The 26,862-nt window shown below is 39.1% G+C and overlaps 11 protein-coding genes across 11 annotated transcripts; 6 read left to right on the plus strand and 5 right to left on the minus strand.

The window, feature by feature from the left end:
• Positions 1-325: 325 nt before the first annotated feature.
• Positions 326-2,351, minus strand: Cbr-tkt-1 (the record flags this gene model as incomplete). The annotated part of the gene is made up of 4 exons (XM_002633656.1): positions 326-612; positions 693-1,467; positions 1,514-2,187; positions 2,231-2,351. The coding sequence occupies 4 exons, from the start codon at positions 2,349-2,351 to the stop codon at positions 326-328; spliced, it is 1,857 nt and encodes a 618-aa protein (XP_002633702.1).
• Positions 2,352-4,168: 1,817 nt separating this feature from the next.
• Cbr-lipl-7 lies at positions 4,169-5,704 on the plus strand (the record flags this gene model as incomplete). The annotated part of the gene is made up of 6 exons (XM_045235728.1): positions 4,169-4,252; positions 4,298-4,400; positions 4,444-4,811; positions 4,858-5,339; positions 5,384-5,495; positions 5,627-5,704. 6 exons carry the CDS (start codon positions 4,169-4,171, stop codon positions 5,702-5,704), a joined length of 1,227 nt encoding a protein of 408 aa, XP_045092379.1.
• A 219-nt stretch (positions 5,705-5,923) lies between these two features.
• On the plus strand, positions 5,924-8,965 carry Cbr-ech-8 (the record flags this gene model as incomplete). Its single annotated transcript, XM_045235729.1, has 6 exons — positions 5,924-5,986; positions 6,639-6,794; positions 6,869-7,153; positions 7,204-7,629; positions 7,852-7,949; positions 8,782-8,965. 6 exons carry the CDS (start codon positions 5,924-5,926, stop codon positions 8,963-8,965), a joined length of 1,212 nt encoding a protein of 403 aa, XP_045092380.1.
• A 2,277-nt stretch (positions 8,966-11,242) lies between these two features.
• Positions 11,243-12,874, plus strand: Cbr-ech-9 (the record flags this gene model as incomplete). Its single annotated transcript, XM_045235730.1, has 7 exons — positions 11,243-11,305; positions 11,351-11,506; positions 11,554-11,688; positions 11,743-11,862; positions 11,908-12,334; positions 12,382-12,643; positions 12,691-12,874. 7 exons carry the CDS (start codon positions 11,243-11,245, stop codon positions 12,872-12,874), a joined length of 1,347 nt encoding a protein of 448 aa, XP_045092381.1.
• Positions 12,875-14,381: 1,507 nt separating this feature from the next.
• CBG26391 lies at positions 14,382-14,504 on the minus strand (the record flags this gene model as incomplete). The annotated part of the gene is made up of 1 exon (XM_045235731.1): positions 14,382-14,504. The coding sequence occupies one exon, from the start codon at positions 14,502-14,504 to the stop codon at positions 14,382-14,384; it is 123 nt and encodes a 40-aa protein (XP_045098201.1).
• Positions 14,505-15,129: 625 nt separating this feature from the next.
• Positions 15,130-16,119, plus strand: CBG03389 (the record flags this gene model as incomplete). The annotated part of the gene is made up of 3 exons (XM_002633660.1): positions 15,130-15,373; positions 15,473-15,730; positions 15,785-16,119. The coding sequence occupies 3 exons, from the start codon at positions 15,130-15,132 to the stop codon at positions 16,117-16,119; spliced, it is 837 nt and encodes a 278-aa protein (XP_002633706.1).
• Positions 16,120-16,186: 67 nt separating this feature from the next.
• On the minus strand, positions 16,187-17,574 carry Cbr-nas-12 (the record flags this gene model as incomplete). Its single annotated transcript, XM_045235732.1, has 5 exons — positions 16,187-16,339; positions 16,386-16,846; positions 16,893-17,185; positions 17,235-17,382; positions 17,430-17,574. 5 exons carry the CDS (start codon positions 17,572-17,574, stop codon positions 16,187-16,189), a joined length of 1,200 nt encoding a protein of 399 aa, XP_045092382.1.
• Positions 17,575-18,779: 1,205 nt separating this feature from the next.
• CBG26392 lies at positions 18,780-19,834 on the minus strand (the record flags this gene model as incomplete). The annotated part of the gene is made up of 6 exons (XM_045235733.1): positions 18,780-18,838; positions 18,895-19,085; positions 19,136-19,306; positions 19,352-19,465; positions 19,513-19,700; positions 19,748-19,834. The coding sequence occupies 6 exons, from the start codon at positions 19,832-19,834 to the stop codon at positions 18,780-18,782; spliced, it is 810 nt and encodes a 269-aa protein (XP_045098202.1).
• A 1,258-nt stretch (positions 19,835-21,092) lies between these two features.
• Cbr-tram-1 lies at positions 21,093-22,366 on the plus strand (the record flags this gene model as incomplete). Its single annotated transcript, XM_002633662.1, has 4 exons — positions 21,093-21,434; positions 21,485-21,615; positions 21,665-22,280; positions 22,340-22,366. 4 exons carry the CDS (start codon positions 21,093-21,095, stop codon positions 22,364-22,366), a joined length of 1,116 nt encoding a protein of 371 aa, XP_002633708.1.
• Positions 22,367-22,848: 482 nt separating this feature from the next.
• Cbr-qns-1 lies at positions 22,849-26,802 on the plus strand (the record flags this gene model as incomplete). Its single annotated transcript, XM_002633663.1, has 12 exons — positions 22,849-22,942; positions 22,987-23,221; positions 23,270-23,405; positions 23,451-23,795; positions 23,845-24,013; positions 24,062-24,150; positions 24,191-24,305; positions 24,350-24,420; positions 25,797-25,894; positions 25,953-26,028; positions 26,076-26,555; positions 26,599-26,802. The coding sequence occupies 12 exons, from the start codon at positions 22,849-22,851 to the stop codon at positions 26,800-26,802; spliced, it is 2,112 nt and encodes a 703-aa protein (XP_002633709.1).
• Cbr-col-124 lies at positions 24,515-25,439 on the minus strand (the record flags this gene model as incomplete). The annotated part of the gene is made up of 2 exons (XM_002633664.1): positions 24,515-25,308; positions 25,358-25,439. The coding sequence occupies 2 exons, from the start codon at positions 25,437-25,439 to the stop codon at positions 24,515-24,517; spliced, it is 876 nt and encodes a 291-aa protein (XP_002633710.1).
• Positions 26,803-26,862: the final 60 nt, after the last annotated feature.

Raw genomic sequence — 26,862 nt, forward strand, 5'->3', positions numbered from 1 at the left:
TGAAGAAGCGGTGTAAGTGTGTTCATCTTCTGAATCGCTTATTCTCAGAAGACACACGACAAGATGTAGATGAGAATTGTATCAATTCGGAGGGGACGAACAGGTTTCAATCGCCGTCATCGCCTCCAGCCGCAAAACAATTCGCCAATGCCCGCGAAACGGCCTTCTCGGCGTCTAGACGAATGCGAGAAGCTTACACAAACTGCAGTATTATACCTTCTAATTAATTAGTATTTATTTTTCATAGTAATTTCACAACCACTTCTGAGTAAAAAATAAAAAAAAACTATGAAACTAAGAAAAAAGAGGAGGATGCGAAAATACATTATTGGAAGTTCTTGACGGCGGCGACGATGTGACGAGCGGAGATTCCGTACATGTCGACAAGAGCATCTGGTGGTCCGGAACGTGGAACTTCCTTGACGTACAACGAACGAACACGGATGGTTGGGTAATCAGCAAGAGCGGCTGATACAGCCTCTCCGATTCCTCCGGCAGCGTAGTGATCCTCAGTGGTGACAACACGACCTCCAACTCTGAGAGCGTGCTCAGCAATAGTCTTTCCGTCCAATGGCTTGATGGTGAATGGATCAATAACGGTGGCGTGGATACCTGAAATATGAATATCTCATTTTCATTATATATTATGCTACACGATGGTTCCAGTCCCTGATTCTTGAGAAAACACTCACCTTCTTTCTCGAGTTCCTCAGCAGCCTTCAAAGACTCGTACAAAGTGACTCCTGATCCGACGAGGACAACCTTGTCTTCAGCAGATTGCTTGACAACCTTGGCCTGTCCAATATGGAATGGCTCTTCGTTATCATAAAGGACTGGAAGTGCTGGACGTCCAGTACGGATGAACACAATTCCCTTGGTGTTGGCAGCAAGCTCAGTTGCTCTCTCGGCCGAGACAGCGTCAGTTGGGTAGAATACAGTAGCTCCAGGGATTGTGCGGAAAATAGCGAGATCTTCGAGAGCCATCTGACTTGGGCCGTCTTCTCCGATGGAAACTCCAACGTGGGAACCGACGCACTTCAGGTTAGCGAAGGACACCGCTGCCATACGAATTTGATCGGTGGCACGAGTGAAGAAAGCAGCGAATGTGCTAGTGAACGGGATGGTACGGTCACGGCACTGAGCTCCGACTGCAACTCCAACAAGGTTCTGTTCGGCGATGAAGCATTCAATGAATTGATCTGGGTGCTTCTTGAGAAGCTTCTCAGAGAATGTTGAGTTCTTGGTATCACCATCGAGTCCAATGACACGTGGGTTCACATCTCCGAGCTTAGCGAGAGCGGTACCGTAAGCAGCTCTTGTGGCAACCTTGTCTCCCTTTTTGTATTCTGGAGCTGGCATCTTTGTGGATCCGACATGGAGATCGATAGCTGGAGCATCGTTGATTGGCTTCTGGGCAACAAGCTTTCCTTTTTGGCTTCCATGGAAACGTGCTTTGATGGCGTCGATCTGAAATGAGATGCATCGAAGTTACGAGGGTAAAAAGCTTTCAAACCGTTTCAGCTGGAACTGGCTTTCCGTGCCAGTTGTCCTCGTTCTCAATGCCTTCGATTCCCTTTCCCTTGAATGTTTTGGCAATGATAGCAGTTGGCTTATCCTTGGTGTTACGAGCATTCTCGTAGGCAGCAATAAGCTCATCAACATTATGACCATCGACGATAATAGCGTTGAATCCGAAAGCAGCAAATCTAGCCTTGTAGGTCTCGACATCGTGTCCAAGAGCAGTGGCTTGACTTTGTCCGAGTCTGTTGACATCAACAATAGCCACGAGATTGTCAAGCTTGTAGATGGAGGCAAAAGAAGCAGCTTCCCAGACAGATCCTTCAGCAGATTCTCCATCTCCCAAAAGACAGAAAACTCTGTAGCTGGCCTTGTCGATGTACTTTCCGACGTAAGCCATTCCGGTAGCAACTCCAAGTCCTTGTCCGAGAGATCCAGTGGCAACATCGATGAAGTTCAGACGGGGAGTTGGGTGACCTTCTATGTCAGAGTCGATTTTACGGAGAGAAAGGACTTGCTCGTGGGATAGAAGACCGGCTTCTTCCCATGCAGCGTACAGAATTGGGCAAGCGTGACCTTTAGAGAGAATGAAACGATCGGCAGAAGCAGACTTTGGCTCAGCAATGTCATACTTCATTTCAGAGAAGAAGAGAGTTGACATAATTTCGGCTGAAAAATACAATTTTAGATTGAAAAGATAACGAATTATTACCAGCAGAAGTCGAAGATGTTGGATGTCCGCTCTTGCTGGCACAAGTCATCTCAATCGAAGAAATTCGCATGCGGTTAGCCGCATCTTCCAAATCATGACAAAGTTGCTCCGAGATGGTCATTCTCCTATAAAAAACAAGCCTTTTACAAGTGGAACGAGAAAACCTCAAAATTTGAACGCCATAGAACATTCTGGAGAACGCCATGAAACATTCTGGAAGGAAAAAAGTGATTTGATAGCAAAAAACGACAACGAGTGGGAGAGAAAAAGAGAGAGAGAGAGACACACACACACACGCACTGGCAATGACTATCAAAGTTTATCATCATCATTTCAACGCACCACCTATTTCTTATCAGATATTTACTAATGGTACCACCATTCTTACAGGAGACAGGGCGAGAAAACACCGCGAAAATTCAGTCAAAAACTGCAGACTGTTGACGAAATCGTGTCAACGAAAATAACAGAGCGCCGCTCCCTTGTCTGCGACTCTCGCCTCTCACACTATTTTTCGAGTTCCAGTGACCACAAGAACTGCAAAGAACGGAATACGCAGTAAACATAATATCCATTAAAAAAACGAAAAAAAATACATATATTTAGTTTCAGTCTGAAGACTTGTTTATTGATAAAAACCAAAAGAGTGAAATTTAAAACTTTGTCATCGTTTCGAGGCATTTCACAAGTTTCGCGCAATGGTCGTTGTTGTTTGGAGAAGTTGGCGCCAGAAAAACTTGCGCAGAAAACACACTGAAAATTGAACGCGCCACTTGTGTTCAAGCGAGCGGGTCAGAAAGCGCGCCCCAGTAAATTTAGGAAAAATTCTACTGTTTATTCAATAAAACGTGGGCGCGCCGCAGGTTGCAAAGTGACACGCCCCTTTATGAAACGCGTGATAAGAGGAAAAAGGGAACGCGTTTCAAAAAGGGGCGTGTCACTTTGCAACCTGCGACGCGCCCACGTTTTATTGAATAGACAGTAAATTCGCTGCCAATTTCGTTGGCTGAGTTTCAAAGTTTTAAATGATGAGCAAAAAACGCGCGTTGCAACCTGTTGATTTTAATGAAATAGATCATGATCTAGATCACACCCGCGTCCACTTTAAAATTATTAAACTTCTTCTGGCCTACGAGTTTGCTGGGGCGCCTTTTCTGACCCACTCGCTCGAACCCAAGTGTGAACGGTCATGAAAGGTTTCTCGGCCTCGGTCCAGCAAACTTGATTTAAAAAGTTACATTCGAGTGGAATTGACTTTTTGGAACAGAAGAAGAATGAAAGAGAGAAACGAAATGACAAAAAGCCTAAAACTATTGCGCCTTCAAATTATATTTTAGTGCTACTGTAATAAGTGGATGAAGGTTGATTAGATACCAGAAGCTTCTATTTAAAATTTTTTAATTTATTGAAAAACAACAAAAAAAAAATCATCATTTAAACGTTTCGTGTTAAGTCGGTTAAAGTTGTCCCAGCACAGCAGCAGAAGGAAAATGTCCCGTTTCAGCTATGAGAAACGTTTTTGGATGGCAACATATTGGCAATAGTGAAGAGTTTCAGGATCTGCAATGGAATTATATTATCGAGAACATTAATATTGGAATAGTACTCCTGTGAACACTTGGATACTAAGAGAACGATCTTTGATATCTGAATCTTTAAAAAAAGATTTCCGTCATCATTGTATTTGTTCTATTTCCTCATTTCAATCGTTGGACTCCAAAGAGTAATGTTCATAATGAATCATAATCATTTTTTCAAGAGGCATCCTAAAAATGCTTTCTGAGAGTTGCCCCCATCATCTGGATGTCCGTCCGTTCGATGGGCCATGTTCCGCGTGCTGCCCACATGGCAAAGGAGATAATTGTTACAACATATGTGACCCATCCCCCTCTGTTTTGTTGAGCAATCGTTTTTATCCAATACCTCAACGATTGGACTATGAGGATCAATATATTTGTCACTTTATTGTTTTTGTTCAGATCTGAAACTCTAGCAATAGATGAGGAATGTTATATGACAGTGGTAAGAATTGTTCTATGGAAAATCTTCTTGAAATAAATTTTACAGCCTGAAATTGGCAAGCGGTTTGGCTATGACTCGGAGGTTCATTTGGTTCGAACAACAGATGAATATATTTTAGAGCTTCACAGATTTCCGTGCAAAAATAATGGTATCATTGAAATAATTGTCCTATGGCCTAATACCATATTCAGAGAAATGCGATACAAAGTCAAAACGTCCAATTGTATTTTTACAACATGGTCTGCTAGCAGATGGATTTTCATGGATTCCAAATTTGGCTAATCAATCAGCTGGATTTGTTTTTGCCGATGCAGGGTTTGATGTGTGGATTGCCAATAGTCGGGGTACTCCAGCATCACAAAAGCATATCGGATATGGTCCAGAAAATCAGAAATTCTGGAATTTCACATGGCAACAAATGTCTGAATACGATTTGACTTCGAGTGTTGATTACGTCTTGAAAGAGACAAAACAAAAGTTTTTATACTATTTGGGACATTCTCAAGGAACTATGATCATGTTTTCAAGACTTGCTGAAAACCCTGAATTTGCCAAAAAGGTGAGTTGATCATTTCTAGCTGTTTTTCTAAGGTATTTTTTTCTAGATTCGACATTTCCATGCTCTTGCTCCAGTTGCTACCGTATCACATATCGGTGGGCTTTTCGGATTGTTTGGTAAACAGTTTCTGACTTACGCAGAAATTCTTCTTGGACGTCTACCGTATTCTCCTCTCTCCATTCCTAGACCTATACAAAAAATGATCAGTTACATGTGCAGTAAATTCCTGATGCAAAGCATTTGCACTCTGGATATTGGATTTATTGATGGAAATGAGAAACAATTTAATCAATCCAGAGTTGGAGTCTACCTTTGTCACACTCCTGCAGCTACTTCGGTGAAAGATCTTCAGCATTGGATTCAACTTGTTGAATCTCAAAACGTGGCCAAGTTTGACTATGGGCCGGTTGGGAATCAGCTAGAGTATGGACAGCCGACCCCTCCTGTTTATGATCTGACACAGATTAAAACTCCAACTTATCTATATTGGAGTGGGGATGATATTTTGGCTGATACTCAAGATATACGGTTGGTTTGAAAGTTTGAAAGTTTGAAAAAAAGTTAAGTTTCAGTGACTCGATCTTATCGAAAATGAACAAAGCGATTGCCGGATCTATTGAGCTTCCTCATTACAGTCATATGGATTTCGTGTTTGGAATCAATGCTGCAAAGGATTTATATCCGGTAAAACTCCTAATTTCCCTACTAGGTTACTGTAGTTTCCAAATCTCAATTTTTCAGCATTCTTAAATTATATCTACCTAACAATTCGAAACAAACTTTAATCATAAAAATTTAATTCACTTATTTTTCAGGGAATAATAAAGACCATTCAAGACGATTTCGACAAGTACCGCATTTCTCAAATGCACAAGCTGAACAAGTATTTTTAAATTTTCAAGTTTCTGATATCAAAAAATGGAACCATTAACTTTCATTGTTGTTTTAATTTTCTGAATGTAGCCATAGCTACACTGTACCCTTTTTATCATTTTCTTCTTCTTATCAACTAATCGTTAACTGACACAGACATCCAATAAATACGGTTTTTCTCTCATCTAATTCTTTTGTTTCTGACTTATTCTCACAAATCCAGATTCTAAAAGCTGAACATGGATAAAGTACCAGATGATATCAAGAGTTATATGATGGAGGCTTATCAGTTGGCAAGCCGGGTTAGTTAAATAATGAAATTAGTTTTTTTTGTTGTGATAATTTATTGTCGAAAAGTTAGTGTCGAAAATTTTAATGTTCCAAGATAGTCCCTTTTTTTTGAAGCTGGGGATCATGAAGAAATACCAGAGATGTTCGGATTCCTGGACTCCGAAAAAGCTTATTTATTCCGAATTTTCATGAAATAAGTTAATCTGCATGATTTTTCTACCACGAAAATTGTTTTTGAATTTCCTAACGAAAAATAAAGCGCCATGTGTGTTTTATAGAATTATTCTGCACACTGGAGATATCCAAATACCGGATCCTGCCCATTGGAGACCGGAAAATTTGGGATTTCGTATTCCGTTTTTTATAGTCCGGGAATTTTTTGCACCAAATTCCGGATTCCGTGAAATTCTGAATTATCCGGATTCCGAATTCTGGATCTGAGAATATTTTTCCGAATACTGGATACCGTTTCTAAAAAAAGGGATTCCGGACATCTCTGCGAATTACCCTATTTACAGAAAATTTATATTTGAAAAATGTAACCAGGTAGGCGCACACTGGCGAATGACTGCTAGTTGGCAGCCCCCTGACAACCGACAGGCCGTCGACGGACTGTTGACGGACCATTGGAACCCTTTCGAATACCGATATGATTTTTTCCAGTGGTCGCTTCCAAATAATCGTGGAGATCACACTAACTCAAAATCGATCCCTCTAAAATCTGTGGCTGTGATCGGAGGGGGAACGATGGGAAGAGGAATTGCAATGGCTTTCTGTATGGCTGAGTTTGAAACGATTTTGGTGGAACTTAATGATCAGGTACAGTTGGTTCGCAGTCTTTAATTTTTTTTTTCATGAAAAACTTTTAGGCTGTTGAAAACTGCAAAAAGGAGTTGGAAATCACATATGCACGAGAGAAGTCTTTCAAAAGATTGAAAGACTCGAAAATCGAAAAATTGAGGAAGAATCTGCAGATCACGACAGATTTTCAGAAACTTCAGAATTGCGATCTGGTGGGTTCATCCAAATATGATGTACCATGTTATGAGCAAGTTCAGATCGTTGAAGCGGTTTTCGAAGAGATGAAATTGAAGAAGGAACTTTTCACAAAGTTGGATGGAATCTGTAAAACGTCATGCATTTTTGGAACAAACACATCAAGCCTGGATCTAGATGATGTGATAGTTTCTTTAGAAAAAGTTGATTTTTCAAATTTCCAAGAATTCAGATGTCGTCAGTTCTCCAGAATCCAACCAAAGTTGTTGGAATTCACTTTTTCAATCCAGCCAATCTAATCAAAATGGTTGAAGTCATTTATGGATCCCACACGTCTTCCGAAGCCGTTGCCACTGCTTTTGAAGCTTGTAGAGCTATCAAAAAACTTCCTATTCTTGTTGGGAATTGCCCTGCATTTGTGTTCAATCGTCTTCTTGGAGTTTATCTGAATCAAAGTCAAAAGTTGATGTATGAATACGGATACCTACCTCATCAAGTGGACAAAATCGTCACCAGCTTTGGATTTCTGATGGGCCCATTGACAGTTGCTGACATGAATGGTTTGGATGTAATGGAGAAGCTGAAAAGTGAGAATGGATGGCCAGCAAGTGATTTCGAAAAAGAAGTATGGACACAGAAAAGATATGGAAGAAAACGAGTGAGTTCTAGATTTTAGATCTCATAGAAATCTAGATTTTGAATACCAAAAGTTTTCAGACAGAGGATATTATAAATATGACAAGATAACCCATAAAAAAGAGAACGATATGGAAATGGAACAGATGGTTCGCGAATACTCAAGCCGGGCTCATCCAAGTATTCAGATCTTGAACGATCAGGTTCTGAAACTTTTTTGGTTTTAAAGATTGGAATATTTCAGGATGCTATCAACTTTTTATTGTATCCGATGATGAATGAAGGACTTTTGTGCATTGAAGAAGGAATCATTGATCATGAAAGTTTGATAGATATTATGTTGTAAGTTGACTTTTGTTTGAAAACCAGTCGATTTTCTCTTCGGGGATAAACATCCTGGTTGCTGCTTACAACACCTGTAATCTTATAGATAAATTTTGTCTGTATACAAAATTTCTAGTAATAATATCCTATTTTTCCGGATATGTTTTTCGGTAATTGAAGAATGTAGTGTTTTGGAAAATAGTTTATAGAAGTTCAGAAGTTCGGAAATCTCGGAATTCAAAACTACAAAATTCTGAACTTCTCAAATTTAGATCATCAAAAACACGAAAATCCGGCTCCGCGTTACGTCGAAACCGAGGTAAAACAGGCGGATGGATGAATTTCAGACTACAAAACCAATATTAGGGTAGGGTTTCCATTTGGACGGGTGGAAAAAAGAGCCACCCGCCGGGGGGCTACCTGAAATCAAAAAACAGCGAAAAAGATAAAATTTTCTTCACGTAAATAATCGCGGGGGGCCAACGGGGGGCCGCGGGGGGTGAGCCCCCGGGCGGGTGCGGGCGAGTGAATCGCCCCCCCCCCCCCCAAATGGAAACCCTATTTTAGGTTTTTCAAAAAATTCTTTTTCTGATAGAACATATTCTGAAAATCGAAAAAGTTTAAGAATTTTTCTTCTTTTAAGAACATATTTTCTTTCGAAAATTCAGAAATTCAATTAAAAAAACTAGATTTGCAGATTCATAAACTCAACAATTCAAAAAAATAAAACTCTAGAACTTTCGTTCTTATCTGATTTTCGATTTTAAGAGTTTTTAAACTCCTAAGTTTTAAGTTTCCAGTGGTTATGGTTTGAAATAAAAATTCCGCTCATTCGAAAGTTTTTTTTCAGCATTCTTGGCTTTGGATGGCCAGTTGCAACTGGAGGTCCAATGAACTTTGGACGACAACAAGGAATTGAAAAAGTAGCCAACACCTTGATTTTCTGGTCTTCTTTAGAACCGGAGAACAGAATCTATCAAGTGGCACAGACTCTCCGAAAAGTTAATAAGAAACATTTTTCATCAAAACTTTGAAATCGACTTATATGTAAATTAATCTCTTTAAACTTAATAAATTGACAATAATTCTGATTTTATGTGTTCAACAACACAAAATCCCTTCCATATTCAGAAAAAAAAAACTTACAAAATCACCCCTTCAAATGCTGATTGTAAGCCCTGAAAAATTTTTGTAGCTCTGAAGGTTACCTAGAGAGATGTCGTGACCAATCTACAAACATAGTCCGGCTAGAATGTTTCTGAACTACGATTTTTGTTTACAGATGGCTAGAATTTGATGATAGATAAGGAACATAAATCTTTAGTCTCATAAAGAAGTCACAATTCTTATTTGCCAAAAAAACAGTGAGAACTACGAAAATGATTAGAAGTAAGATGAAAAATCGAAAGCAGTGCTTGATATCAAATGTGGTTCACAACATTACAAGAATGTGCAATTTACTAGAAATGCAATTTTACTACAGATAATTCGGAGGGTATAACGATTCGGTAGTGATTTAGGGGTACAGAACGCCTGATCGCTTTTGGGTGTTTGTTCGCGTTTCGTCAGTTGTCATTCAGAAATTGATTATACTTTTCAGTTTAGTGTATACTAATAAAAATTCAAATTATAGTTTCTGTTCAAACCCTTCGCATTAAGCTCCCGTTTTTTGTTCCCTGCAATACTTGACGGACAATTCAAATTAACCGAAAAAATATCAGGAAGCACACATGAAAACATATAAAAAATCAGTATTCAGCTAGACAGTACAAAAAACTTCACAACTTTCAACTTCTAATACCACTTCTGAATGACGAGGCGGACAAGCACCCAAAAAATTACCATTGGCGGACTGTCGACGGACTATCAAAATTCCTCTCAATTATGATCTAACGGATGGAGGTTTGCTATTTTGAATATTTTTTTTTTTGGCTGACTTTAAATCTGAATTTTCAAGTCAATTTTCCAATTTTCCAAAGGGTTCCGATGGATAGACGGCAGTTCTTATTTGTAGTAGCTCTCACACATAAGGATCCTGACAGAACTAAACTCGAAATTCGTGCCGACATGCACAACCTTTTTAAAAATTCAATAGTTATTAGTCATCTGAAACTTTTATTTCATGGTATTTTTTGGATATTACATTTTTGAGAATAGTGTAGGTTTTCAAATGTTCAAAAACTCAAAAAAATATTTGAAAAATGAATCCAAGAGGCGGTGCTTCGAAAACCAAAGTACTATTTTGAATAGAAACAGGATTACCGGAATATTCGAAAACGGATCAATCCGTATTCTGATAAAAAAAATCACGTTTCTGTTTTCAGGTTTCTGATATTGTAACTGATAAGGGGAGGAAAGTCGCCTTTGGCCGAATTATCAAAAAGACAGAAGTTTTAGTTTGCTCGAGTACGCCTTTTTTCTTCGCGAAAACTACGGACAAGAGAACTTTGAAGACAACGATGGGTCGGAAGATTATGAAAAAAGATTAGTGAACATATGTCATTCAATCGTAGATAGTTTGATGATGAAGCGAGAAGAAGGTCAAAGGGCTTACAAAAGTTATGCTGAAAAGAATATAAGATATCTATAACGGAATTTCGGAACTTAATAAAGAAACATGGAGTTCAAACCAGAGTTGTGAAGAAATTTCTAACTTGTATTCAATTTAAACTCATTATTATTCAGTTAACGTATTGCTGGGATGGCTTCTAGTACAGGGGCCTTCAATTGGAGGGGGTCCTTCTATTACCAGGTTTTACAGTAATTTATTCAGCTGATGTCAAAATTAACCCTGTTTTTTGGGGTGTGTTAAAAGTTATCGGACAAAATGAAAAAAAAAACATTTTTTCAGATACCCAACATTGTCATTTTAACTGAAAACGAGAGAAGTTCAAAATCTTTATGTGAGTTTTCAGACTTTCTGACTTGTTACGAAAATCACTTATATCTTATTCTAAAACAACCGAGTTTGTGTTTTATGCATATAATTCCACCGAAAAAAAATGTACTCGTCGTACCAAAGTCTCATTTTTTCCGTTATCAGCTGTGAATCAACAAGCAGACAAATGACAAATTTCTTCGGGGTTGTCCGGTTACCCTGGCGGAGAGTGTCGGGAGTAAATCCTCTTTGTTATCAATAACGGAATGGGCAATGAAAACGTGATATATTACCAACTGATTGTGATATAAAAGCAGGCACGTCTCCATCGAAGATCATGAGTCGGAGAATTTTTTAAGTTTCGACTATCTTCCATACTGATTACTCTGCATTCAAAAATGTTTAATTTCAGGTTACTGCAACTCCAACAACAATGGATAAAGTTCCAGAAGAAGTGAGAAACTATTTGATGGAAGCTCATCAATTGGCTGGTCAAGTGAGTGGATTCTATAATTTTTAAATTTTCATTCTTTCTCTTCAGTGGAGCCTTCCCAACAACCGTGGAGATCATACAAACTCCGAACCGAATGAAATCAATTCAGTTGCAATCATTGGAAGTGGGACAATGGGAAAAGCAATGGCAATTTGTTTTTGTTTGGCTGGATTCGAAACTGTTATGGTTGTGAGAAGCGAACAGGTACCCCGAAGTTCGATGAAACCTTTGTACTGATTTGAACTTTTTAGAAATGTTGGAAAGAGTTGGAAGACATGTTTTCCATCGAGAAAGCATTCAAGAGATTGAACGATGCACGAATTGAGAAGATTAAAAGTAAACTTCATATCACTACTGATCTTCAAAAGCTCAAAGATATCGATTTGGTGAGAATTTGCTTGAACTTTTTATTTTTGATCGATTTTTATGAGAATTTTAAGATTGTGGAATCCGTTTTCGAGGACATGAAATTGAAGAAGGAGCTGTTTACCACATTGGATGGAATTTGTAAATCATCCTGCATTTTCGGAACAAACACTTCTAGCTTAGACCTGGATGAAGTAAGACCGTATTCCTCTTCTTCTTTATTTTCTTTTTAATTTCAGATCTCATCAGTTCTTGGAGACCCATCAAGACTTGTTGGACTTCACTTCTTTAATCCTGCAAACGTCATCCGATTGGTAGAAGTCATTTACGGATCGAAGACCTCTCCGACTGCCATTGCCACAGCTTTTCAAGCATGCGAATCTATCAAAAAGCTTTCAGTTCTTGTCGGAAATTGTCCATCTTTTGTTTTCAATCGTCTCCTTTATGTTTATTTCGATCAAAGTCAGAAATTGATGTATCAATATGGATATCTTCCACATCAAATTGACAAAATTATCACTAACTTTGGATTCTTAATGGGTCCAATGACAGTAGCCGATATGAATGGATTCGATGTTATGGAGAAATTAAAAAAGGAGAATGGAATTGAACCAAATGCGCTTGAGAAAGAAATGTGGAGACAAAAGAGATTCGGAAGAAAGACCAGTGAGTACTTCTTCCATTTTTCGAAATGAAATTCAAATAAATTTCAGACAGGGGCTTCTACAAGTACGACAAAAAAACCCAGAGAAAAGAAATTGATCCTGAAATGGAAAAATTAGTCCGTCAGTATTCACAAAACGCCAAGAAGAATATTCAAATCTTGAATGACCAGGTATTATTATTTCAGAGCTTCCATAGAAATTTTTGTTTTCAGGATCTCATAAATTTCATGTTATACCCAACAGTAAATGAAGGTTTCCGATGCCTTGAGGAAGGAGTTATCAGTCATGAAAGTTTGATTGATATCATGTTGTAAGTGTTAGTGTTTGCTTTTTCTCCATTTAATGTCTGAATTCCAGCATTCTCGGTTTCGGTTGGCCAATCAACACAGGCGGTCCAATGAGATTTGGAAGAACTGAAGGTATGGAAAAAGTTGCCAACACCCTACTCCATTGGAATACTCTGGAACCCAACGACCGTGCCTATATGGTTGCTGAAGAATTAAAAAACATTGATAAGAAGAATATGTCGTCGAAATTGTAAACAATGAGGAATTTGCTCACTCTTAAATTCTGAATACATCCGCCTACTTGTTGTCTTCCTCATTCTTGTTTCTCTTTGTCTCTCTGTAAAATACTCTCGATAACACTTTCATTATAAATAAAACTATTTAAAACAAGGTGCTTCTTTCAATTTCATGTTCCTTTACACAAAATATTCCACACTTTTTATAAATACTTTTTAGATTCCACTTAGTTCTGTTGGCATCTCACCTTCGAATAATGAGTTTCAACAGCATTCCTGGCGAAATCAATAGAGAACTGGAGTGAGATTTAAAATTTTTCCTATACCATCACAGTAGTTAAAGGGGGCGTCCGCTAATTCCAAAATTTTTGAGATTCAGAATTTAGGTCGGGAAGAAAACTTTCTTGAAGGATAGTCCGCAAATCACTCATTCTTAAGATATATATCAAAAACAGGTCAAAAAGACGCCCCCTTTAAAAAACTTTCAGGCCGAGATTCCAGAACACTATTGAAAGGATTCGTAAGGGTTCCGATGCGGACTCAGAATTAAGACAACTGATCAATGTCATTCATGAGGCATGGAAAGTCAAAGGAAATGAATATGTCGAACGACAGGAAGAAAAGAGAAAAAGAGACATTGAAGAGTTGGAAAAGAAATTGAAAGAAATGAGGAGAGGTAAACTGAATTTAAAGTGTTCCTTTGATAGAAGGTCCCTCTAATAGAAGAGCCCTCCGAGGGGGGCTTGGGAAAATATAAATCTTGCTCAATAACTTATCTGAAAAACTTGCTCAATTTTAGTGGGATTGGTAGATTTTCATGAATTTCGAACTACAATTTGCCGAATTTTTAAAGGAAACGTTTTATAAAATGGCCGGGAAAATAGAAGGGCCCATTTTAATTGAAGATCCACTGTAATAGAAGGGACCTCGGGAAGTACCTTAAAAGTACCTTTTTAGAGACTCATTGACCTTTGTGGAAGTTTCTGCTCCGTGTTGGGCAATCTAATTGATCAACACGAGGATGTGGAAGTGTCCAAGACTCTTCAGAAAGAAGTCAACCTCCAAGTTGCAAAAATCCTCAGCAAAAGGTAACATTGCTCCTGCAAACAATAAAAAACTCTGTGATTTATAGAGTGTTGTTGCTGCTCAAGAACAAGATGAAGAAATCACCGAATTCTTAAACAACCATCTTTGCTCTCAGCATGTTCCCCAAGCAGTAAATTGGGTAGAGATTGAAGCAGAAATCTTAGTTTTGAGAAGTACTCTTAACGCTATCTCCTCAATGATTTCAACATTGACGCCAGTAAGTTATTGAAATGTACAAGATTGGAGTACTATTAAGTCATTTGTAGGAGTATTGGGATCAGGAATCCACCAACCAAATTGGAGAGCTGAAGGCCAATCTGACAGCTTCTACAGGAAGAGTTCTCGAACTGTTGGAGGCAGCAGAAACCCATCACAAATCTCTTATTGATACAGAGTTCATTTTGTCAGTTACTGCGTTAACTGCCAATTAGAACATTGCTTACTTGTTAATATTTCCCATACAGTACAGGTCAATAAGATACAACATATATTTTTCAGATGATTTTCGGTCATTTTGACTATTTTCAGGAGTCTGGAGCTCGGCTGTCAAGTTTCTGATCATTTTGAAAATTCTGGATGGTGTAAAACTAACATAGATAGAAAACTTTGCATTCACAGAATTTTTTGAAAAACCCTAGCTTTTCAGCTGCTTGCCGTTTTCTGAAGACCACCATTTTCGGTCTGTTTTTGTACTGAAAACCTGAAAAAAACATGACTTTTTCAGAAATCGGCAAATAGCTGAAAAACTAGCCTTTTTCAAAAATTTTCGGGAATGCCATGTTATCAATCTAGGTCTGTTTTACACCCTTCAAAACTTTCAAAGCGATTGGGACCTTGACAGCCGAGTTCCAAACTTCTGACAATGATCAAAGTGACCGAAAATCAACTGAAAATATGTTTTTGGGAATCTTATTGACCGGTACTGTATGTTTTTTTTTTGTCTTTTTTAAGTTGAAGTAATATTTTCTAAGTTTTGAGAACACTTTCGAAACGAGCATCAGTAAACCATAACTCAGCTATGAATGTATACTTGGTACCGAGCAACACGATGTTTTCTCTCACTCAATTCGTGCCAGTCCGGTGCCATGATTCACCCGGATAAGCAAATATACTTCATCATTCCATTTATAGTCATCTCCCTTCCTTTGCTCCTCTTCATTTCTGTTTCCTTTTTTCATACCAAAAGAATGAAGCACCTATTTCTTGTATTTCTTTTCGCCTTCACCCAAAACGGATACAGTCAAACAACGCGTAACTGTTATACCTGTGCCAGTACAGATTTGAGAAACAAATGGTATCTAACTGGATTGGCACCGGTCCCGGATACCTATTTCGCTGGAAGCTGCGCCAATCGAGCAACCACTATGAACAGAGAATCTTGTTCTGGACCATGTATGACGATGGTTTTTGAAAATCCTGATGAAATCGGATGTAAGATTTTTAACTCCTGTTGAACTGTATATTCAGGTGTATAGGAATTCTTGAAAAAGAAATTAGAAACTCTCAATTTTCAACAAAATAGTTTTCCAGCTACTCAAGCTCCAACCACCTATGTTGTCCGTGGTTGTCATCGGACTCTAACCAATGTCGTAACCGACAGAATAACTAATAACGGAGATTTTTGTGAGCTCGACACTACCTACCGGATGGCTGATCGAAGAGGAAATGTTGTGAATGTTCGAATGATGACTATGTTATGTGGAGACCAAGATTTGTGTAATGATAACGAATTCATTCAAGCAGACTTTATGGTTGGAGTGTCCTGTGCCAATCAGACTAACAACAACTGTGAGTTTATAGTTTCCCAATCGGATTAACTTTTGAAAAAAAAGAACATTTCAGTGTTAAACAATGCTCCTCTCAACTGCTACGACTGCACACCTACTGAAGGAGATAACTGTCACGAGTCGAAATGTACGAAAAAGTACTGTATGAAACAACAAGTGAAACTCGATGGTGGATTCCAGCTGACAAAAACATGCACCAACGTGAACGTTCTTGGATTGGACAACGCCTGTCAGACATTTGACGTCCTCACAAATCCAGGAGGAGTCGCAGTTAAGAGTCAGTACACTCAATGTTATTGTAAAGACAAGCAGTTCTGTAATTCTGGAATCTCATATTCTGTCATTCTCTCTTCTTTCTTGACCATATTCTTCCGGTCTCTCTTTTTGTAACTCTTGTTGTCTATGACAATGTTTTAACATTTCAATAAATTATTCAGAATTCAAAAAAAAACAAGTCCTAACATAAATTACACGTTTTGGCACAAAGTTGATATCGAACATCATCATAAAAGGGAAGTGAGCAGAAACCATTTTGGGAGTAAACATCACATCGAGGATGTTTGTCCTCGCACTTTAACGGTTTTCGTGTGGTATTCGGCGTCAAGTTTTCCTGGAATTTTCGTTATTTAGAAGTGATTGAAAAGAAGAATTCCCACGTCTTCATCAATACTCCTAGCATATGAGCACAGTCTGCACGTCTTCTGACATGATTTGATCATCATTTGTTTGTAAAATGGATTCTTGCACATTCCACGCTGCAATTCAGAATTTAGAATTACGGTGTATGCTGCATTACCACTTCTTACCCTTCTATTTCCTTCACAACTAATTGCAGTAGCCACATCTTTACATGTTGCAGCCACCACTCCTTGATTACTGTACTGACCACCCCGTGTACCACATTGACCTAATCTGTTCAGTTTCTCGATATCAGTTGCAGTGAACTTCATGTTATCTTCCAATCGAACACCTGGTTTCAGAGGAATCATAGTAGCTAATCGAACCTGACGGACTCCATCCACTCTGCCGAATGCGTATCCATCATAATGCATGATGGATTTGTAGTCGTAGGAGTCTGGGAACTCAACCTGGGATTGTTGAAGTTTATCAAAGTTGACTGAAATTGGAGTAAAAAATGATATATCCTAGATTCTGGATCTTACTCATTTGACCTGGAATAACATTCGAATAGTCAACCCGAATGAATGAATCTCGATCAGGTCTCTGATGTTCATGTTCAAATCCAATCGCATGCATCATTTCATGCCAAATAATGTAATCAGCAATACAATCAGCGGCTAAGGAAAGAGCCTGTCTCCCGCCAATTTTACCAACATAGGAGTAACATCCATCCAGAGGAACTATGAATAGATAGTCATTTTGAGTGGTACGGTCAACGAATTTGAAACAAGATACTCTTTCGAAATAACGAAGAGAAGATATTAGAATTTTCTTTCTGAATCAAGATGGTGGTGTTATTTTGAGGAATGTGTTGATCCACTCACTGAGTTGCAGAGTATTGGGGGGAAATCACAAATGGAACAATATTATTTTCCCAACGATTATTGGAATTTCCTTTTATAGAAACACCACGAATCGTCAAATCAGAATCTTTAGAATTCTCATAGCGAAGTAATTGGGCAGGAGTTAAAACTAAAATTAGAGCATCAGAAATCAATGGCTATATATGTAAAACTTACGCATATCTCCAAACACTGTATGCTCTTTATTTTCATTTGTAACTAGATCTTGATTAATTTCCCATGACTGCTTCACAGCAATGGATACTGTACACAGATTTAATAGGATTACAAAAAATAAGGAAATATCTGTTGTGTACAACATTTATTGTTCGGAGATGACGAAAAAAAGAGTCTTCCAGAGATGCCATTGATGATTTTATACCACCGGACAATACGGAAAATCGAAATCGGCTGAGCACACACAATTCTGGGAGTGGCTCTTTTATTTGCTTCATAACAGAAGAAAGGATGTAATTGTTTCAAAGTCTGGATAAGCATTTTTTTTTGGTTTCCCAAAAATGCTCCTCTGCTAAAAACTAATGAATGTTTGATCTTTAAAATATGGATAATACATAACAGACAAGTAACAATCAGACATTCTGTTAACACTCTAATAGAACACCACCCAACCAGTCAACTTTGAACCCTTATATCTCATTTCCTGTAAACGATATCGAAAAGTGGTCAACTGACAAAACATTCTTGATACTATGATGAAAACTTTATCAGTTGACGACTTATTGATATCTTTCCCAGGAACCTAGAAAAATTGGACCAACGTTGAAAGTTACGGGTGGCTTTCTATTTGAGTGCTGAAGGTATTCATCTGATGATGACGGTAATAAAATCTTGCACGAGTCAAATTTATCCTCTGTGATCACTATAAATATGGAGACTTAAAAAAAGAATACTAGACTTTTTGTCTCCGCGCCCTTCGGCCAAATTATGATGTCGTCCAGCTGAATCATTTAAAAACTCCAAACCTGAAAACTTTTTAGAATAACGGAAGTCATAAAATATCCCAGTTTCATAGATAATTCGCGAATTATTGTAATGGGAGTTACAAAAAGCCAGAGCTAGGGAAGAGGAATGCCGTTGACTGAAGGTTTTATAACTACCGTAACCCAAAAATGTTTTTTTTTCGTATTTGTTTTCTCGTTTTTCGTTCGTTTTCAGTCAGTTTTTCGTAAAAAAAAGTTTTTTCACTATTATTTTTTTTACCGACACAAATTATAGAACACCTATTTTTGGTGTTTTTCACTGATTCTGCAAATTTTCACGCTTGAGTCGGACAATTCATATACAGTAGATTAAAGGAACATAATCGAAGCTGAGCTTTCTTTGCGAGACCCGTGCGCTCAAATATGGTGTCTTTCTTTTTCATCCAATTGATTTTTTTTTCAATTTTCCTGCATTTTTCTCGTTTCCAATCTAATTTTTCAACAAAAAACGATTTCGATAATCCCAACACATGCTCATCTTTATATTGCGATCTTTTATTTTCGTAAAAAGTTAAGTTTGCAAAATTCAGATTCCGATTTCCACTTTATCTATTTTGGATTTATCAATGAAGATCCATCGTTTCACTGAAAAAAAAACTTCTAGTTTTCAAAAAATACGGTAGTCTGACCGAATTTATTGCATCCATTGCACTTTGAGCCGGTCGCAATAAAATTGCCAAGCTTTGCTCCACAGGAGTGATTAATTGAACATGTGACTCCGGTTATTCTAAGCCATTCCATCGGTTCAATCAGATATTTTTGACATAAATCTGACAACTGTGGGTGTGCGATATTATCGCTGCTGAAGATAACCTTTCGACACTGCCGGCATCTGAAAATAGTAGTCAATTTTTGTTTATTGTTGAGAATTTTTTGACAAACTTGAATCTGGTTTCGGTTCGATCATCCAAAACAGGTTGTCTCCATATAGTTTTCGTATCTGCATCAAATGCTCCAGGAATGTCGATACTCAGGTTTGCGTATCTCTCTGGTGCAAAATCCATGTCACATCGTTCCCAAATTTTCAATTGCGCTAGAAATCCGGAATTGGGTCTGTAAGAAGGTGAAATCAATAGTCTTATTTAGTGGTAAACCAACCCGATAAACTTTCGAATCCCTTTAATCATGTTTAGAGCCTTTTCCATTGTCCACCGATTTTTGTACATCAAAAAAGCGGCACAGACAGATACACTTCGAGAAACAGCGGCAAGGCTAAAAAAAAACCTGATGAATTCAAATTCGAAGATTACTGTTTATACCAATGAACTACAACATTAGTCTCGCTTTCGATTCCTTCGTCAATGAATTTTAAAGCTTCTTCTAATAATCCATTCGATAAAATTGGCTCATTTGGCATGTCGAGAAGGCGGATAAACTTATAATCAACATCTTTCAATCTTTTATTTTCCGGAATCGGTTCTGTTGTCAGTGTGACAACTCTTTCGATCTGTAAAATCTTTGCATTTCAACTTGAGAAGTTTTGAGGTTATCTACATTGTTTTTGGCGAATTCTGCTTTGCTAGTTGGACCAACAATCATGGGCAACTGTGCCAGGTACAAATTTTCGGTTATTTTCCACATAATTGACTCGAAAAGCGGCTTACTTGATCAGATTTTCAGCAAAAACTGTAAAATTTTTGAGATTTCGCGCTAGTGCAACAGGGCGCGCTCGCATACGACTCCACGTGGAGTTGGGATAAATCCTCCCAAATATGGGGATTCTCTGTTTTCTGCCGACCCAAATATTCACATTCAAAGCTCTCAGTTTGTTGAAATTCGCCGATTTTTCTTTCCGCTAAGCTCATCGATCAGTGTAATACGTAATTCGTCTTGCAATTAAACGAGGTCATTGCCACTTGTTCTCTTCTCGCGAGAAAATCGCTCCTCCTTTGCTTCGCACACGGCCGGAAAAAAGATGCATGAGCGTCCTGCGTCTCTATTGCTTTTTCCGCCACACCTACAGTATCCAAACTGCAAAACGGGGAAGTAGGCACCGATTTGACAGCGATCGCTTTTCCCACAACAAATGTGTTCCGATTTGGGAATCATAACTTTTAGCATCAGTCGGTGTCCATTACTTTTGTTTTGGTTAGAAAACAGGAATCCAATAGAAATGTCAAATAGATACTGCTCCTTCTAAATATCTGTTTACATTCTTTTACATTCTTTCAATTTCTTGAACTTAAAATCTTCTTTTTATGCTCTCCACCTCTCAGCTGTTGCTTTGAGCAATCTGATGCTGTTCCATAACTTTCCATGCGTTGTTCCTTCTTGGAATTTATAAATAACCAACTACTATTATATCTTCAAGAGTCTTGAATCTAATTTAATTCGAATCTTCTCATTAGCGCATACACAAGCGTGTGCATTCTCTTCTCTTATTTTGGAATATGCTCAAACTAGCTTAAGAAACAACGTCATTTTTCCTATCTTCTTTTTTTCTCCTCGTTTCTTCCGCTCCTAACGGATCTCAGGCTCATGCCCATGCTCACTCGCCGTCTATCGATTCTGAAGCCCACGCCTCTTAATTTAGTTGTGTTGAAGGGAAGCCTTCTCTGTGTATGCGTTTCACACGTTTCTCTGCTTTTCGCTCTTGTCCTATGTTCACAGTCAGAGTTTAAAAAAACCACTCTTTCCGAATAGAGAGCGCTTCTGTACAGAATAGAATAAAATAATGTTGTGGGCGAAAATCATCGAAGCATGACACCTGGATTGCCCAGTCACTTTTTGTCAGCTTTTCTATTTTTGTTCTGTTTTGAATATTGAGCACAACTTCTAAAGCCGTAATTTATATTGCCGTTTTTCCTAAATCATAAATTAGTTTCTAAAATTTTCAGAGATGGTTAAACCACAAGGAGGACCCAAGGCATCGAAAAAGGCGCAACCACCCGTGTTCAGCCATGACTTCGTTATTCAGAATCATGGGGACATCATGTCGTGCATTGTGATGGTGTTCATCGTGGGATTGATGTTCCCATCAACTCACTCTTTGGCCTCCATTTTCATTGCTCCTCAATACAACGGTACTTATAACGAAACTAATGAAGCAGGACAAGTTCAAGAAGTTTATGGCTATCTCAGTGGACTCTGGGATTTACCTGCAATTTTCTTCTACTCGATTTGCTGGATTGTTGTTCATGCTGTTGTGCAAGAGTATGGGCTCGACAAAATTTCAAAGAAGGTATTTATTGTTGAAAATAGTTTTCAAATCTATTGTATTTGTCGTTTCAGACTCACCTTTCCAAAGCTTCCACATTCAAGTTCGGCGATTCGTTCCACCAGCTCTTCTTCACTTCTTATTCTCTTGGACACGCACTTTACCTAATCACCGAACGGACTGCAGACTTTTTGGATATCAAAAAGTAAAATTAGATACACAAAATTACATATACATTCTCAAACTAGTTTCAGAATCTGGCTAGGCTACCCCGTGGATCATCGAGTGATGAGCGCATCGTACAAGATCTTCTTCCTTTTGCAAATCGCTTATTGGATTCATCAGTTCCCAGAGTTCTACCTCCAGAAGCTGAAACGTGAAGAGATTCGCCAGAAGACATTCCAAGCTGTAATTCACATCGTCTTCATCTCTGCTGCTTATTTCTTCAACTTCACTCGTGTCGGATTAGTGCTTCTCGTTCTCGAGTATTTCACTCAGCTGATTTTCCACTTCGCACGTCTTTCTCACTTCCTTGGACGTAAAACAGTCTCGGCTCCATTGTTCAAGGCCTACAATATTACCTTTGTTTTGGCCCGTTTCGGATCTGTCATTCTTGCCGTTATGACTTTCTGGTACGGTCTTCGTCAAGCCGAGCTCCCATACGTCGATGCCTCTGCCGGAAACTTCAACACAGCTGCTATCCGATTGAACGTACTTCTTGGAATTGTTCTTCTTCAACTCTACCTTCTCTACTCATTCGTATCATTCCATATGGGACGATTCCGTGAGAGCAATGCCAAGAAGGAGAAGAAGAAGGCTTCTGCTGCAGCTGCTGCTGTTCCAAAGAAAGAGAAGAAACGACAAGACTCGGTAAGTTGCCAAATGCTCGCTGTCACATTCTTCCGTTTCAATAAATCCTCATTTTTCAGGAAAGCGATTCGAAGAAAAAGAATTAGGCAACGACTCGTGGCGACTTCCTTCATTCCTTCAAATTCCCACTTTCCTCTTCCACTTGCTTTTCCACCTTTCAAACTTTTGCAATTCCTCTCATGTAATTTATTGTTTGTAGCAAAAACCCAGTATTTATTTAAATTATATGTCCATACCCAAAGTCAAGTGATACAGTCAGATCCAGTCAATCAAAAATCCCACTTTAGTCACCCGTCTCTCCCAATTGTGATGTGTCTTCGTCGTTTTTAATAATTCGAAATTGCATTTCTTCCTTCTCTCTTCTCACCCAGTCTCCTTTTTTCATGTGGTCTATCGCTTTCTTTTCATTTTTCTCTTTCCTATCAACTATTTGGAAAATAGTTTGAATAAAAGTCGCCGTTTTAAATCTAAACTCTTGTTTCGGCAGAATTTGTTTCAGGTCAATAGTTGCTCGTATTTAGTATATTAATCATAAGATTATTCCGATAATCTTTGAATAGTTCACAGAATGGATCAGTGGGACCGACGATGCCGTGTAGCCACTTGCACTGTCAATAACTGGGCATTGGATTTTCGAGGAAATTATGAACGAATTGTGAAAAGTATTAGTGTAATTACAAGAAAAGGATAAAGAAATTGATTTCAGCCTGTTCTGAAGCCTATGCTCTCGGAGCACGTATTCGTCTTGGTCCTGAACTGGAAATTCCCGGTTACGGATGTGCGGATCACTTTTTCGAATTGGACACCGAAAGACACTCATGGGAAATGTTGAGCAAACTGGTTGAAAAGAGTAAAGAGTGGCCTGAACTTCTAGTTATTACTGGACTACCAACTCGGTTCCGTGGATTGCTTTACAACTGCGCTGCCGCCCTGAAGAATGGGTATTTTGGCAATTTTTAAATCAAAATAAGCTAACTTAATGATTTAAGAAAACTCTTATTCATTCGTGCAAAGATGGGGTTAGCAGATGATAACGTCTACAGAGAGTCCAGATGGTTTGTCAAATGGACAGAAACATTCAAACACTACGAAATGCCGTTAAACTCACAAATTCATTTCGAACAGGTTTTGCACCTTTTTCTGGTCTAAGCCATAATTGATAATTCTCAGAGCACTGTTCCTTTTGGCGACGGAATTCTAGAATCTTCTGACAATGCTCGTGTTGGATTTGAGATTTGCGAGGAGCTTTGGTCTTCGCGTTCTACAAACATCCGATTAGCAGAGCAAGGAGTTGATATCATTTGCAATGGATCAGGAAGCCATCATATTCTAGGAAAATCTAATTACCGTATCAATCAACTCATTCTTGGATCATCTGCTAAAGTAGGAGGAGTTTATTTGTATGCGAACCATCGCGGATGCGACGGGGATCGAGTTTACTACGATGGTGCGTCGTCGATTGCTCAGAATGGAGATTTATTGGCTCAAATTCATCAGTTTGATATTGAAGATACAGTGAGTTTCTGGTGGTTTTTAAATTGATTCTAATAGTAAATCAATTCAGTGTGTGGCCACCGCCATTGTTGATTTATCTGAAAATTCCGTGTTCCGCCAAATGAAGTCAAGTGATCGAGGAAATGCTTCGGATCAAAAAACTGTTGTTCCAATAAGGTTCGATGGAAATATGGCTGAAGGTGTCAAATTCAATGAAAAGTGTACAGAAAGAATGACAAGTATGATTTGATAGTTTTCTTTTAAAAAAGAAAAAAGTCCGATTTCAGACGTGGAAGATCTGCAACTGTCACCAATTGCTGAACTCTGCTATGGACCTCCTGCGTACCTTTGGACATATTTGCGGAGAAGTGGAATGGTTAGTTTTTGACAGAAACGCATCTATTGGACTGTCTCAGGCTGGATACTTTATCCCACTCTCTGGTGGCCAAGATTCTTCTGCGGTTGCTGCTATGGTTCGATTGATGTGCGAAAAAGTTTGTGGTGCTGTGAAGAAACGGCGAGAAACTGACGGTAATTATATGCTAGCACTTTCCAAAATTCAGATTATTTTTCAGGCGGAGACGACCCTGCTTATTACTTGGGAGGAAAGAAAGTTACTGAAGATGTTGCTGAACTTTGTAATCAGGTATGAAACAAGAATTGAATGCAGAATGCTTTTATTGAGAATACGAAATGACCTAAAATTGAAAATTGAGCGATTGAACGCATCGGTAGGGGAATTAACGGCGGTGTCCGTCCTCGAAGAAGACTCCTCCATCGAGAGCACAGTATTTTGGACACACTCCTTTCTCTCCTTGTCTTCCATCCTTTCCTGGTTGTCCTGGATGTCCTGGTTGTCCATCTCTTCCTGGTGCTCCTGGCTCTCCGCTGGCTCCCTTCTCTCCTGGACCTCCTGGAGTTCCGTCCTTTCCTGGCTCACCTGATGGCCCACGTGGTCCTGGCTGTCCTGGTTGTCCTGGCTCTCCTGGTGCTCCTGGTTGTGGCTCTCCGTTGTTTCCGTTCTCTCCTGGTGGTCCGGCTGGTCCTGGCTTTCCTCCTGGTCCTGGCGGTCCGGCTGGCCCCTTGTTTCCTGGCTCTCCGTTTGATCCTTCTGGTCCTGGTGGTCCTGGTGGTCCGAGTGGTCCCTTGTTTCCGTCTGGTCCTGGTGGTCCGGCTGGTCCTGGTGGTCCTTCTGGGCATGGCTTGCATGGTGGTGGGGTGAGTGGCTCACATGGCTCCTTTGGTGGTCTTCCTGGGTTTCCGTTGAGTCCTGGTGCTCCTGGCTTTCCTGGACGTCCGACTCTTCCTGGAGTTCCTGGTGGTCCTTGAGCTCCTGGAAGACAGCATCCCTCGCATTGTCCATTTCCTTCTCCAACTTGACGAGCAGTACGGTTGTGGGCCATCACAAGGTCTGGGATACTGTTGACTTGCGAGAAGAGACGTTCAGCCTCAGACTTGCACTCAACGATGTCATTGTGCATAACCTTGCGAGTGTGGTGAATGTAGTTGTACATGATTGGAAGAGTCACGCACACTGAAAAAAGAAAATGTTTAGATTCTGGGAAACTTTAGAAGTTTCTCACCTGACAACACTGCGATGGTTGAGAAAGTCAAGGCAGCATACCCGACGAAGCGGTAGGCTTTGATGCGAGAATCGATGTCCATGTCGAGAAGAGAAGACCGTCGAATGGTGAAGTTCCATGGTTACGGCTGCCCTTTTATACTACCGTTGCGACCACTTTCCCTTTCAATTACTTTTTCGGTTTGGCTTTTGGTTAGGTAACATCATCTCACAATCATCTCAGTTTCCGTACACTCTTTCGTCAGTCTTCCTGCAAAAAAAAACAGTGGGTACGCTTGAACGTTGTAATATAGAAGACAGAAAGTGAAAGGATAGGGTGATGATTTTTTTTTTCATGGAAAAAAAGATAATAGTTTAACTTCCTCTCTACTTGGACAAAAGAGAAACGGATAGAAGTTTTAATTAAACTTGTAGTTAGACAGTAATTGAAATTGTTACAGGTGCTGTTCACGTGTTACATGGCCAGCGAACATTCATCAGATGAAACAAGACAGTGTGCTGAAGGACTTGCAAGAAATGTCAACAGTAACCATTGCGGGTGAGACTCAGTTTCTCGAATCGAAAAATCATTATCAGAAAATCAACTTTTTTTTCAGAATTTTCATCGACACTGTTGTCAGCTCCATTCTTAAAGTGTTCAAGGTGGCATATGGTTTCATGCCCTCCTTCCAGGTAACACTACTGTATCTTTGCTACAAAAAAACCAACAATATTTTCAGAACTCAGATAATCGAGAGATAATGGCTTTGCAAAACATCCAAGCTCGTATCAGAATGGTTCTTGCTTATCTCTTTGCTCAACTTGCCCTGGTATCTCATAAACGCCCTGGAGGCCTTCTTGTTCTGGGAACAGCAAATGTTGATGAAAGTTTAGTTGGATATCTCACAAAATACGATTGCTCATCTGCTGACATCAATCCGATTGGATCTGTGAGCAAGAGAGATTTGCGTCAATTTTTGGAAATTGCTCATGATAAATACGGAATGACAGCTTTACGCAGTGTCATTGATTCGACTCCAACTGCAGAATTGCGGCCACTGGTGGATGGAAAAGTGTCGCAAACGGATGAAGCCGAAATTGGATTGACCTATGATGAACTTTCAGTAATCGGAAGACTCCGAAAGCCAGGAGGAATGGGTCCATATGGAATGTTCTTGAAATTAATCACACTTTGGGGAGACAAGTATTCGGTTGAAGAGGTAAGGAGAAAATACAGTAATTTATTTTCAAAACCAATTTTAGATAGAGGAAAAAGTTCGAAAATTCTGGTGGAGATATCGTGTGAATCGCCACAAGGCAACCGTTTCCACTCCTGCGATCCACGCTGAAAACTATAGTCCAGATGACCATCGAAACGACCATAGACCATTCTTGTATCCTGATTTCTCTTATCAATTCGAGCGAATCCGGGAAAAGGTCGAGGAGCTCAAACAATCTAGAAACTGATTAAATTATTTTTAGTATTTATTCTGAGGTCAATGAATAGTTTTTACTTTTTTTTACTGC

The sequence above is a fragment of the Caenorhabditis briggsae genome, assembly GCF_000004555.2.
Source record: "Caenorhabditis briggsae complete genome, chrIV, whole genome shotgun sequence".
NCBI lineage: Eukaryota > Metazoa > Nematoda > Chromadorea > Rhabditida > Rhabditidae > Caenorhabditis > Caenorhabditis briggsae.